Consider the following 14,869-nt stretch of genomic DNA (forward strand, 5'->3'; position numbering starts at 1 on the left):
GGAGCACGTCCTGCTGGTAAGCAGGGTCGGCAAGAACTGGGGAAGCACAGGAGGATAAGCCCCGCCTCACAGGAATCAAAGACTGGAGCCGACCCTGCAGGAAGGGGCGGAGCTTATCCCAATAGTATGGAATGTCCCGCTGACCGAACCACTGGAGAAAAAATAGCACTCCTAAATACCGGAAGGATTTTACCTGTTGTATTTCTCTTCCCGCTATTGACCAACGGTTGCATTTCCATGATTTAGAGAATATTTTTGTCTTGTCAAAATTAATGGAGAGGCAGTTCCGGGAACAGTAAGCATTAAACTCGGATAAAAAGTGTGTAAGACCAATCCTTGTAAAGGAGAGGATAACCGCATCGTCCGCATAAAGCAAAACCGGGACTGCAGTCATGTTTAATTTAGGCGGGTGACCATTAACCCTATCCAGAGAGGATGATAAATCAGAAATAAAAAGGTTAAAAAGCGAAGGGGCAAGGACGCACCCTTGTTTAACCCCTTTGGAGACACTTATTTCCTTAGTAAGGGAGCCTTTCCTGTCAAATCTCACTTGACAGAAATTGGACTTATGTAGCTTCCGGATCAAAAATAGAAGATGCTTGTCAATCCCCAATTTAAGAAGTTTATCCCACAATAAAGATCTATTGACAGAGTCAAAAGCTTTACGGAGGTCCACAAAAGCTGCGTAAAGCTTACCACGCAGATGACGAGAATACTTTTCAGCTAGAAAGGCTAGAGTGGTACAATGGTCAAGAGTGGACTGATTCGCTGTGAAGCCAGTTTGTTCTCGCCCAGGGAGATTCTGCTCTGTCATCCATTTAGATAATTTGACAAGCAGGTATTTAGCATATAACTTCCCCAAAACAGAGAGCAAGCTAATTGGTCTATAATTGTCAATGTTTTTGGGATCCCCCTTCTTAAAAATCGGGACGACAACAGCACTCAGCCAGAAGTTCGGAAGGATACCAAACTGATCAATCAAAGTAAACAAATGGGCTAAGGAACACGACCACCAATCAACGTTGCCTTTCAATATCTCCGCAGGGAGCCCATCTAGACCTGGGGCCTTATTAGATTTAAGAGAGCCAATTAGTTTCGCAACTTCCTCTTGCGAAACTGGAGGCCAGTTCGGAATGTCAGAAGGTATCAATCCAAGATTGTTCATATCCAACTCAGAGGACTCATTGAACAATTCATTGTAATAGGAAAACCATCTGACCGAGGGAATGGCACAAGCAGGGACAGTTCCAGTTGGAGAATTAAATTTACCAGCCAGAAGCCAAAAGGCTCGAGTATCATTAGCTCGGGCTGCTTCAAAGAATCTGGCCCATTTTTCCAAATAGAAAACATCTTTTTTTTGTGCTAGCAATTGACCATATTCTTTTTTAAGCTTAAAGAACTGATTAGGGGAATAGACAAGGGGTCCCTGCTGGATTTGGCGGAAGGATTGTCTAAGTCTGCTTTTAAAAAGCAGACATTCTCTGTCAAACCAGGTGTTATCATTAGATGACTGTCAGTAGTAGCCAGACTCTCCCCAACTCTCTCAACTCCAGCTCTGCTATCTCAAAGACACAGCAAACTGGCATGATCCTTCCATGCATCCTTAACGGGGAGAAAGGTTTTGCCATTAGAGCTGTTCCTGTAATCTAGCATTAAAGTAGTTTACACAAGAACAGTCCATTCACATTGAATACAGTGAAACAGTGGACTTGGGGAGGGGGTGGATGGAAGGAAAGCAAACGGCTTGCCCCCGTGTTTTTTTGTGTACTTCCCCTTTTAATATAAAGCCTATATAACTAGCATTCACAGCTGTTGCTGCTCGGTTGTCACTTTCTCTGTTGAGAAAAGGGGGCATTTAGCACAATTTATTTGTATGTTTTTTGTGTGTGAATAGAAATAAATGGTGAGAGTGCGTACTCTTCAAGAGTTTTTTGTGGGGTTGGGGACTTTGGTATGCAGTGGGCAGTAAATGTGTTTGTATGGAAATGGAAACATAGTGAGGCACATGAGTAAGACAAAGGGTGTGGGGAGGCAGCATGCAATGTCTGCTGCAAGCATCATGCATGCCTTGGAGCAGAAATGGGATGCTTCTAGGTGAGTTTGGTTGAGTTTGTGTGTGGAGGTTGCATGGAAATCATAGCATGACTTCATTTTCTTAGGCTTTTGGTGGGGAAACAGTTAATGCAAAAGCCTTAGTGCCTTTTTTACAGAGGTGGGGGGTGGAGGAAGCTTCCTTGTCCTCAAATTGCTGGTGGCCAATGATGAGCAAGTTGATGATGCAGCAAGGCTTTGCCTTCAGTTGGGCCCTGTGATGCAGGCTGGGACAATAGCTTGGTTTCTGGAAGGGAAGTGATCGAATGAACCACAGCGCAGAGCCAGGATTTGCCAAGATGTGACAGACAGGAGATTTTATTACCCCTGAAAGGTAACAGTCAATCAGCTGTCAGTGCTTGAGCCTATATCCAGTCACCTGTGAGAGAGCTGATTGAAGGAGGGGGGGGGGAGAGTACAGCAGTTAACAGTTTCAGGTCTGCCTCAAGAAGAGAGCAAAGTGTGTAGCTCTGCCTGAAAGAGAGCACAGTGCAGAGTGGGGTTAGTTGTGCCTCTGGGAGAGTACAAGTTTCTCTTGTCTCTGGTGACAAGCAGACCTGTAATAGTTTTGTGTGACTCTTGAGGAAAGAATCCTGCATGGATGAGAGGCTCTGATCTGTTGTTGTTGTTAAAATTTATAAACCGCCCTACCCCAGTAGAAGTTTGTCAGAAACAATATTGTAAGGGAAGGGCTCTGAATGTTAAAGTTCTGGACAAATATTATTCAGTGGTGGTTTAAGGCATAAGGTCTGTCATCTCAAGCATCAGTGAACTTAAATTCTATCCTGAAGCTGTATCCAGTGAACAAGTTTAATTGCCTCACCAGGATTTCCTTGACTGTATTAGGAAGCCTGTGTTTGTTGAAGTGTTCTTTTACATTTCTCTACATATAAACTATCTTTGCTGTTCTTTTTCAGTTCTTGCCTCAGTGTCCTACTCACATACAATAAAACATACCCCATGGTAGTGGACCCTGCAGCTTTTACATGTGCTATCATGTATTCTGATGGAGAGAGGTGTATGGATAGTTTTATTTAGAAAAATCTGATTCCCCTGAAATCGTAGACAGCTTTGCGTCCCCGCATTTTGGTTCGGAGACAGCTGTGTGAGTCCCTTTATTTTGGTTCAAAGGCTTGTCACAGAAGACAAGCCAGAATTCACGGATTTTCTGCAGTCCGAATCTTGATTTCACTAATGATCCACAGCTAAAATTAACCATGGTTTCATTTTATGTGTGAACCAAACCAATATATAATCATAACTAACATGGCAGATACAGATTCAAATACATTGTTCAGCAGGGAGAAATGGAAGTACAAGTCAGTCTCATTTCAATGCTGCCCTGCCCTCTCATGCCAGAACAGCATGGTATAGTTGGCCTATGTATTAGGAAAAATGAAAAATTGTGTTGCTGTTCAAGTGATCAGATCAAGATCCATGATCAGATCAAGATCCATGATCAGATTTCCAATGTATTCAGAATTTGTAAATAGCCACTATGGACGGCTTCAATTTGGATTGGGACCACACTGTGGATGTAGTGGTGTGATTCTTTTAGCCTCTTATATATCACACACACACGTATTTGCCCTGCAGGGAAACTGGTAAATTGAAAGCTTCCATCAAAGGGGTTAGTAGCAGCTCCATGGGACATCTAAGGTTAGCAAATGGTGCAGGGGGAAGTTAATCTCCCCATCTGCCACTCCTGATCTGAATCAGGGCCTCCTTCAGAGCTAGTTATAAATAAAAATGCACTAGAGATTCAATTATGGATTCACCAATATCTTGCCTGGATTAGCCCTTATTTTATAATAAATACACTGCTTTTGTACTGTGTGTAGCACATGTTTGCATATCACTGTAAGCCATAAGTACACAGTATTCTTTTAATAGGCTCCAAAGTGGTGTAACCGTCAGTAAAACTGACATCTGATATATATATAATTGCCCTAATGCATTGGCACTTTCCAGCTCTCTCTTTGGCTGGGTACTGGGTCCGCTTCTCTTCCCCACCCACTGCCACCTCAACCACTGTCAGAATAAACTGCCAAAATGGCAGTTTCTGCTGATGAATACACTTCTGCTTGGCTCCTATGGGACTAACGTTTTCCTCAGTGGCTGTTGCTAGGCAACCAGGCTTGGTTCTGTTAGTAAAAAGGCAAAGCCAGGAGGCCCTTTACAGGCTTTTGTGGGGAACTCATTGGGGCCAATCCTGACTAGGGTTGCCAGCTCTAGGTTGGGAAATTCCTGGAGATTCTGTGGTGCAGTCTATGGAAGCCAGGGTTTGGGGAGGGGAGAGGCCTCAGCTGAATAGAATGCAATAGAGTACACCCTCCAAAGCAGTTATTTTCTCCTGGGGAATCATTGCTGCCATTCTCCAGGTGAGGGCTGGAGATCACTCAGAATTACAACTGCTCTCTAGATGGCAGAGCTCAGTTTTCCTGGAGAAAACAGCTGCTTTGCAGGGTGGACTCTGTTTTATTATACCCTGCTTAGGTCGCTTCCCTCCTGCTTGGGTCCCCACTGTGGAGAAAGACTACTTTTCATAGGTAAGAGGCTGCAGGTGGTGGTGGGGAGATGGAAAGCTGAAGTCAGAAGGGCAGATAAAGGTATGTTGATGGTTGGTCGGGAAGGATAAGGTTGCCAACTCCAGGTTGGGAAATTCCTGAAGAATTGAGTGGTGGGGTTTGAGGAGGGGTGGGACCTCAGACAGGTACAATGCCATAGACTCCACACTTCAAACCAGCCATTTCCTCCAGGGGAACCATTGTTGCCAATCTCCAGGTGAGGGCTGGAGATCACTCAGAATTACAACTGCTCTTCAGATGGCAGTTCCCCTGGAGAAAATTGTAAGCTCTGTGTCATACCTTGCTGAGGTCACCACAGCAAATTGACACTGAGTGTCCAAGGCTTGGGCATCCACCCAGGGCCTCTTTCTAGAGTTCGTTGTATTTATTTGCACAATGGGCCTTGTTCCTAGTTGATCATACTGTTGTGGACTGTTGTTTCTTCAAAATATTGTATTTAATTCCATTTTTTTTTGTTGATTAAGAGTAATAGATTACATTATTTTATTAAAATCGTCCCACAATCAGAGTACAAAATTTAAAAATATTTACATTTATCATGTTGCTTTCTTAAAACTTGTTTTATTATTGTTCTTTTAGTTCTTCAGTACCGAGAAAAGATGTCCGTGAAATTAGTGAGACTTCACCAAAGCCAGATGCTACATTAAAGCAAGGTTAGAATACCTTTAAAATAAGAAAACCTTTTCTCATTATTATAATTAGAAGAGCTATTGGTCTGTGCTATATATTATTTCAAGCTGTACTTGTAGTAGAGTTTTTTTTATGCTGCTATGTTATTATCCCTCTTGCAGTGTTGCCCTGTGTGCAACCCGCTGCATAAAGTGGCTTCTGAGAGACAAACAAAAAAAGTCACTCTGGCCATAGCCAAATTTCTCTCCATTGCTGTGGCTCATCGTACAGCTGTTCAGAACTGATGGAACAGTAATTTTATCATCGTCTTCCTTTAAATTTTATTGATGCATCTTAGTATTTATAACACTATTTTAGTATTGAGAGCTGCCTTCAGGACTTTACAAAAAGAGTAACATAAAATATGGCATTATTTACCAAATATGTACTGCAAATAATAGCATATATGGCTTCTATGGGATCATGGCTTAATGCAAGAGCATCTGCTTTGCATGCAGACAGTGTCAGATTCAGTCTCTACTTTAAAAAAAAGGATCAGGTAGTAGATGCTATGCAAAATCTTTGTATGGGACTCTGGAGAGCTGCTGCAGCCAGCGTAGACAATGTCTTCAATAGAACAGTGGTCTCACTCTGTGTAGGGCAGCTTCATGTTCAATAAAAATGGCAGCTTTCACAGACTTGAAAGAGGCTATGGTAAGGCTATCCCCTCATATGATCCTACCAAGTAGGACAACTTTGGACCTGTATTCAGTATTCCATTCTTGGGGAAAGTGCTTGAGCGTGTAATTGCAGCATGGCTCCAAATATTCCTGGTTGATATTCAGTATGCGGCTCTGCTTCCGTATGGTTTTTGGCCTAGCCTTGGGACAGAGTCAGTTTTGGTTGCTCTCAACAATCTGCATCAGGATATGGAGAGAAAACCATTCCTGTTGGTTCTCCAGGATCTCAGTGGCTTTAAATACCATCAACTCAGGTGTCCTTTTGGACTGTCTGGCTGAGTTGGGACTAGGAGGGACTATTTTGTAATGGCTGCAGTTCTTCTTGAAAGATAGGTCCCAGGAGGTGATGCTGGGAGACTACTGCTGCATCTTGCGGGCTATGGAAAGTGCATGCTACAAGGTTCTGTCTTCTCCCCATGAACCTGGGTCTTCTGACTATACCACACTGGCTCTCAATACCAGCAGTAGTCCTTTTATAGAGTTCTGCCCCAGTCATGCCTTGGTGACATGCAGTTGGATTAGTGTAATGTGGTGTATTAGTGTGGAGGGCAGGCTTTTGGAGGATCTTGGCAAAACTAAACTATTCCAAAAAGCAGTATCAGAGTACTGAGGGGGTTAGATATGTAAACAACATAATTCTAATTGTATGCCATTTGTGGTGCTTCCTAGCAAGTTTCTGGCCTAATTTAAAGTTCTGGTTTTAACCTTTAAGGATATAAACAGTCAAGGGTCAAAATATTTTCCACAGAAACCTACTAGGACACTCAGTCATCTTTAGGGACTTTTTTTGTTGTATTTCCCTAGCATTTGAAGTGGGATGGGTGACAACATGAGAAAGCCTCTTCCATAGTGTCAGAACAACCAAAGTCAGAAAACTTTTCTAAGGTTGGGTGTCCATGTCCCCTTGTCGCTGCTTTTCATATGTGTTCCTGTTTTACACACGGCTAAGGCAGGAGAGATTTTTGAAGGATGACTTGCAGCTGAAGTTTACTCCACAAGGGTAGTTGTTTATTTGCTAGCTCCTTTGTTTTTGTCGTGTGCTGTTTTATATACAGTTGTTGTTTTGTTGTAAGCTGTCTAATGAATTCATGATTAATAAGCTGGAGGGTTGGTTCTAAAGGTACTATTCTGCTAATGGAACAGCACTTCCATTGGTGGAGAAGGTGAAGATGGATGTACGTAGTTCCTTCCTCCAAATGCAGATCACCACTTTGCTCTCCACATTGTTCCTGAGGATCACTTGGCCCCCTCCCAAGCAGAGTTTAAGGGAGCTCAGTGAGCTGAAACAGAAAGAGGGAGGAGACAGTCCTACTGGCAGTGCTTTTGATCCAACCCGTAGCCCCGCTGCTTTTCGGTGTATTTGTGAAACTTTCATGTAACATTATTATCATGAAATGTAGTAAGAGGTGCTCCTGGAAGCTTAAACAATAGTGAAAGAGGGATTTCTAAATTGTTCCTTCCTCTCACTATTTTTTGTGGGTTCTCAAGTTATACTATATATACTTACAAACATGAGATGCCTAGAGCCGATCAGAGATTGGTAAATATGGTAACAGTGATCTGTTGGCTGAAGCCTTTCATAATAGATGTGGGCTTTAGCTCTCAGAGTCAAGGAAATCAATATTCATGGGAAGAGAAGCTCATGACTTGCACAACTGATCTGAGGTAAAATCCCTGTAGTGATTGACGAATTAGTTGGGCAAGCCTGACATTGTTCTAATAAATACAATATCATTTGCAGCTTTTGATGAGGCCTTAGAATTCCATAAAAACAGAACTGTTCCCAGTAACTGGAAGACTGAGTTGAAAGAAGAAACCTCCAGTAGTGAAGCAGAAGAAGAAGAGGAAGAAAAAAAAGAAAAAGAAGATAATAGCAGCGAGGAAGAGGCAAGTATAGCAGTGTAATTTTGTGAGTTCATATTAGCACAGTTCCTGTTAGGAGTACATTGACTGCTGTATTACACTGGTGACTTGATATCAAAACTTTTATTATATTATATTGGTTTGGATCCTAAGCAGCACAAACAGACATGTGTTAGAGGAAGGCTGTTTCCCCACCTTACCCCCCTACTGCAGTCTTCTGTTCCCCCACCCCCTGAAATTGTGCTCCTGTGGGTCAGTGGATCCGGAAGAACAGTGCAGGGAGCGAATTGAGATTCTGCAGCCAGAGGGAGCAATCAGCAAGAGTTTTCCTCTGCAGACAGAAAACCCATACTATCAGAAGAACTGTGCTGATGGAACAGTACTTTAGGATCCAAGCCCTGTTTAGGATATGTCTGGCTTGCATATAGCTCATATTTGTGACCCCTACTTAGTTAATGCAATCAGTTTATATAAGCAGAAAACAACTACCACTTGGAATGTTGGAACTATGAACAGTAGGGGCAACCTACTGCCATTAGTGAGCAATATCTCATGTCTCTTTTTGTGGTTTATAAAATAGAAATATACCCCTGATATCAGTCTTTGGAGCTGGAATATTGATCTAGTGGTAGATTCATAACTGAGGAAGGAGAAAAGCAGTCTCAGAGGTACTTCCTACATCATAGCACCCCTGATCTGAAATGGTTCATCGTGCATTCAGTTCTGATGTACAAGCTCTGCATATTGGAATTACTAGTGACAGTCCCTTCTCCTGACTAAAAATATCGCTTGTAATACTAGAGGAGTGCATTCCCAAATCCTTTTACTAGTGAACTTCATGAAGTGCGAAGTTTGATACCTCCTGTTCCTTCTCTGAATGTATACTTTTAAAAAAGAAAGATTCTGCAAAGGTTGCACCTCCAAAGCAGAAAGGTCCGGTTTTGAACAGCAAAATGTGATCCCCGTTTGACCAGTTCATTAGGCTGCTCAGTATGTGATTGCAACATTGTTAATATTTATGTATAAATGATCTATCCTAGATCATAAGCAAACATCTCTGAACATTTTACAATTAAACGGACCAGACCACGGACCTAATTTCGTCACACACAGGGGGCCATTTGCCTAGTCCGTGTTTTAACGTTTTCCACGGACCACCCATGGACTGCAATTTTTTCCCAGGTGATCTGTTTGGTCTGTGGGAACAGTCTGTGGGCCATACAACCCAGTGCCAAGACATTACTTGTCAAGGCAACCAGGGGGAATGTTCCTCTACAGCCCTTCTGCAGCCCTAGAAACACCAATACTGGCCCTCCAAAGCTTGACAGGCAGTGCTGGCTACCAGTAAGAGAACTCCCATTCTGCTCTATGGGAGTAGAATGCATATATACCCTCAGCTCATGTGTAGCTTGTTTAACTTTGCAGCAGGCAGTTAGACAGAGAGGAGAAGAGAAGAAGTTTAGAGGCAGAGAGTAGAGTGAGACTTGGAAGGGAGTGAACCGGGGAACTGGAAGCGTCTTTGTGGACTCAGGGATCTGAGCCACCACCTGTCCTCCTGCCCATGTTAGGGCAGCAGGCCAAAGCTACTGGGGTTCCTCAGGGAGTGTCCCCACTCCAACTGAGTGGGTTTTTTAGCCACCTGTCCCCAGTTGGGGCAGTGTTGAGTATGGTCTCAGGGATCTGGGCCACCACCTGTCCTCCTGCTCACATCAAGGTGGGAGGGCGAAGCTACTGAGCTCCTTGGCTGAGGACCTATTCCACCTGACTGGGCTTGTTTGGCACCTGCCTCTGGCTGGAGCAGCATTGTGCATGGTCTCAGGGATCTGAGCCATCCCTTGTCTCTCTCTCAGTCACAGCGAGGCAGAGAGGCAAGGCACGTGGGTTCCTCAGGACCCACACACTCCCATGTAATTGTGAACACCTTTCTGTGCCATGAGGATTAGAGTGGGGGACAAGGTTGCTCATCGTGGGGGAAAGAAGTCCACTCCCCATCCCACAGGCTGTGGAACAAGCTCGTCCTGCCAGCTCCCCAGTGCCCAGATGTTCTGGGGTGTCACAGGGTCAGGGGCAGAGCCTCTTTTGCCTGATGTGCTCTTTGGGATGGACTCAGAGCCAGAAGAGCCATAGAGGAATCCAAGGGTGGTGAATTAGTGGGTGGTGTGGAAACATCGGTCATCCGCATCTCAAGTGCCATGAGGGTGAGAATGGGGGCCAAGGGTGCTCATCAAGGGGGGAAGAAGTCTTTTGCCCAATGTGGTATTTGGGATGGACTTAGAGGCAGAAGAGCTATAGCACCAACAGTGTCCTCCTGCCCCAGCCATGCAGGGGGTCTCAGTCATCTGGTGCTGGGTTCCTCTCACAGGGGGACCCTCACCCCCCTCCTTGGGATATTTTAGGTCCTGAGCCACCAGGCCCCCCCCCCCCGGTTCAGCCTGTCCTCCTGCAACAGCCAAGCAGAGTGTCTCAGCCAGCACAGATGCCCGGTTCCTTGGATAAGGAACTGCACCCCCGCATTGGGATATTTTAACACTACCTGAGCCACCACCTGTCCTCCTGCTACAGCCAAAAATAGGGTCTCAGCAGCACAGGTGCAGGATGCCTCAGCTGAGGAACCGTACCACCCTCCAAGGGTTTTAACATTCCCCTCCTTACGAGTTGTGTTCCCCAAGAATCATTGCTTCCAGCCTTCCCCAAGTCCACATCTGTCTCCTTATGATTTCTTTCCCCCATCTAGCTCATAGCGTAGCACTCACCTCGTGAACCCAGATCTACCTCTTAGCACAACCCCTACCTCACGGACCACAACATCTACCTCACAGCACATTACCTCATGAACCCAGATCGACCTCACAGCACAACACCTAACTTATGGACCAACATCCACCTATGCAAACCTCTACCTAATCAAACATCCACCCATACAAGCGAGCCTGTTTGACTGCACCCAAGGTTTCCCAATGTACAGCAACAATATCCCCAGTGAGCAGGCAGATGAGTGACTGCCTTCTGGGGCAGAGGGGAACGGTTAGCCACCCCCAGAATCCATCTTCACAATTGGGTGAGCACCTCCCGGGCACGAGGGGGAGTAGGGCCAGTCACCGAGGTGGGGGAGGTGACGGCCTCCTGGGCCAGAGGGGAAGGGTTGGTCACCCCCCAGAATCCATCTTCACAACCTGGTGACCACCTCAGCAGCACAAGCAGGAGTGTGGCAGCCCCCCCCAAAAAAAACCAGTCACCAGGGGGAGGCGGGTGGGTGAACTCCTCCTGGGCATGAGGGGGAGTGTGGTGGGCTACCCCCCAAACTCCATTCACCAGTGGGAGGTGGGGAGCTGACCACCTCCCGGGCCAGAGGAGAAGGATTGGCTGTGATTTCCCCAGAGCACTTTCCTGGGGGCACCTCTTTAGGAGGGCTGCTACTTGGCACCCCCACAGCCAATCCTCACCAAACTTGGAGGGCAGGAAGAAGGGCAGCCCAGGGAGGTGCTGTGAGTTTGATGTCTCTAGCTTGCACGGGATCTGTTCTACACACTCCTGAACCTGTGGCTGTGATTTCCAAAAATAGCACTTTCCTGGGGGCACAATCCTCAACAAACTTGGAGGGCAGGTAGAGGAGAGTCAGTTGGAAACTTGCAGTGAGTTTGGTGTTTCTAGACTGTAGGGGGTCATTCTACTACATCCCAAAGTCACGAACCATAAACTGTTCAGTTAAAAAGGTCTGTGAAAATTTGTGGTCCATGGTCTGAAACCCGTGAACCATGAACCTATATGAAGCTCTATTTTTCTTGTTCATGTGCATCCCTACTTGAACGGTTAGCTTTATAGAGGGCAAATTGTGCCAAAATATTATCACATTTGTTGGAAAAGACCTAGTAGAAAAGCTTACAAAAGGAGCTGGCAGACCAGATCTTTCCCTGCCTTCATTTAGCAGTTTGCTGTTTGACCTGACATCCTCTGAGGCTTGGGAGAGCCTTATAGACAAAATGCACCACAGTTCCAGTGCTGCAGCAGCAAGCAGACAAGGAAAATCACTTCCTTACCCCTTTTCTGCTGATGGCTTACGTTCGAGGAGGCAGCAGCAATTTTACCTGAATCCCCTGTGTCACCAGAGCACTCAGTACAGTGGAGCAGTGTAACCTCTCAGAGAGGATTTCTAGGGTAAACAGTAGACTGCTTAGGAAGGGGAAAGCCAGGAAAGATCTGTTCTGTCACCATCTCTTTCCACAAGCTTTTCTTCCATACCTAGCCCTATAACTATTATTGAACTTTCTTTTAAAATGTAAATTTAATTCCCTTCAGTAGCTTTCTAGATAAAAGTATAGTGTTTAATGGGCTGAAATAATGGGCTGTTATAAATTTTCTTCCCTTGCTGTACTATTTAAATTAGGAAGAAATAGAACCCTTTCCTGAAGAAAGAGAGAACTTTCTACAACAGCTATATAAGTTCATGGAAGACAGAGGTGAGCATTTAATTTTTTTCTATATGCATATTTTATGTTATTTTATTTTACACAAATATAGTGCAGACCTGGAAACCCATCTCTCTTTCTTGTCACTGTCCATATATAGCAATTGAAAGTTAATCCTTTTTAACATCAGCTGATAAAATGCAGGCATTTTTAGAATTCAAATTTAAATTTGCAATACATGGTGTAGCCTACTATTTTACCTGTACTTTAATCTCATTTTGAGTCTGTGTGTTTGTGTGAGCATATAGATAGCGAAATACATACATCTGTCTACTTGGATATACAACTTGTAACCCCTCAAGCCAAATGCTGTCCAACCGCCATGCATTATGGCCTGCCAGTCTTTTTTGTTTTGTTTTGTTTTTTTGTTTTGCAGTCCCAGACAGACAACAAAACGGGAGCTTTATCAAGCCCCTGTTTGCCATACATGAATGGTGGGCTGTGTTCAATTTGGCACATTATAAATTGTTGACTCCCAAAGATAAGCACAACTGTAGTGTGCACATTGTTTCAATTTATTCTTGTCTTGAGTTGTATCATAATGCCATTTGCCCAACAGTCTGTTAATCATAGGCCAATGGAAAGTATTTAAAAAGAAATATAAATTAAAGTAATTCATCTTGGATTTGCAAACATTTTTACAAGATCAGTTTTCCTATATAAGTTTTTATAATGGTTTTTATATCCAAAGATGCAAACTGGGTGTATTGTAAGAACTTTCCCCTCATATTCTTTGATATAAACATTTAAAAGAATGAATAGGACTTCATGTGCTTCTCCATGTCATTTCAGCTGTTAATGTACTGTTTGAAATAAGCTACTCACCTCTTAAATCAGAAATTACAGGATTTTTGAAAATTTAGGAGTCCACATATACGTGATAATGAATTTTCTAATTATATGGACATTTTATGAAAACTATCAAATGCCCTCTGTCACAAGACCATTTAGGAAAATACACTTAAGGCTGTGATCCTGTGCTTTCTTATCTGAGAATAAGTCCCTTTCAAATGTAGTTTAATTTGATTCTGAATAAATATGTACAGGATTAGGCTGCGCAGTATGTATGCAGACCAGTCCAGTGCTGGTTTGTGTGGTATTTTTTAATACCACCTTCCCTACTGAGCACTGAACAGGCAGTGGCTGGATGGGAAGTGAGAGGGATACTAGGGCTGCAATCCCATTGGCCGTCGTACTGCCTCCTGAATGTACTGTCAACAAGGCTACCAGATCCCTCTCATTATTCATCAGTGCTCAGTGGGGAAGGTGATAGCACTCCAGGAAAATAAATCTGCTGTATGAACTGCTATTGTTTGAAATTCTAAATTGATTTATATGCATTGATTTCTGAGTTGATCCCGTTTCAAGCTGCAAAGCCAGACTTCAAAATACTTTGTTTTGCAGGGACTCCTATTAATAAGCGACCTGTACTTGGATACAGAAACTTGAATCTGTTCAAATTATTCAGACTTGTACATAAGCTTGGAGGATTTGATAATGTAAGTACTATATTTTATGGATGAAAATTTCGTAGTCTACATTTACAGATTTGTAGAAGATCAAAGAACTCCACTCGTTCTCAAGCACAGTAGGGGTGAATTGTGATCTTTCAACATTTGAATCTTGAAATAGCAGGACTAAATGGGTCTTCATGGTTGCATCCATTTAGTGAGATAATTCTATACAGAATGAAAGAGCCTTGGAGGAAATGATGTGATAGGAATGGTTAAAATTAGCCCAAAACAGGAGTTTTCAGGAAGTGGTAGAGTTTTATATAATACTATCAGAGACAGATAATGTAATTTAGACTTATGGAAACCCTGAAAACTGCAGGACATACTCTGTAATACTAATGACAGTGGTAAAAACATGCATCTTGCCACCATGGCATCCATTAGAACTGTTTTGGGTGGTTTGGTGAGCAGTTCACTAAGCACTGTATTTATTTATTTAGATATTTGACATTTGTACCCCACTTTTCTTCTCAATGGGGACCTAAAATGGCTTACAACACTGTTCTCGCCTCTATTTTATCCTCAAAACAATCCTGTGAGGCTGGTTAGGCTGAGAGAGAGTAACTGGCCCATCTAGACCCACTGACAAAGTACCCTTCTAGTGCAGTATTAAACCAATAATAAAGTGGTAGGGTAGAAACCCTGGAAAATACCTTGTAACAAATTATGAAGCGCCCATGCAATCTAGCTTGGTGGGAAGAGATTAAGAAAAATATCCCAGAGAAGTAAATTGTACTAAATGAAGCAAAAAATAATAAAGTTGTACTAATTCAGGTAAGCACACATTACTTCGGTTGTAGCGGGTTCCTCAGTGATGTACAGAGTTCTTTAGTAACAAGATGTTTGAGGAGTCCTTAACTCCTACCCAACATTCCGTGGACAAAAGTTTCAACTGAAGACAAGAGAAAATCCCAAATGTCCTGGTGTTTATGGTCAATGGAACTGGAACTAAGCCAGCCTCCTCTCTAAGAGTAATAAGCTGATTTAGTCAATACCAG

The 14,869-nt window shown here is 43.5% G+C and overlaps 1 protein-coding gene across 2 annotated transcripts in view; it reads left to right on the forward strand.

Moving 5' to 3' along the window:
- ARID4B (AT-rich interaction domain 4B) overlaps positions 1-14,869 on the forward strand; it is a 131,423-nt gene that overhangs the window by 73,799 nt on the left and 42,755 nt on the right. For both annotated transcript variants that reach the window (XM_015419979.1, XM_015419987.1), the window contains exons 10-13: positions 5,259-5,332; positions 7,770-7,915; positions 12,276-12,348; positions 13,762-13,856. In XM_015419979.1, coding sequence (XP_015275465.1) covers positions 5,259-5,332; positions 7,770-7,915; positions 12,276-12,348; positions 13,762-13,856 — 388 coding nt within the window. The remainder of the gene's footprint in view (positions 1-5,258; positions 5,333-7,769; positions 7,916-12,275; positions 12,349-13,761; positions 13,857-14,869) is intronic.

This window comes from Gekko japonicus, unplaced genomic scaffold (genome assembly GCF_001447785.1).
Source record: "Gekko japonicus isolate JY-2015 unplaced genomic scaffold, Gekko_japonicus_V1.1 scaffold315, whole genome shotgun sequence".
Taxonomy (NCBI): domain Eukaryota; kingdom Metazoa; phylum Chordata; class Lepidosauria; order Squamata; family Gekkonidae; genus Gekko; species Gekko japonicus.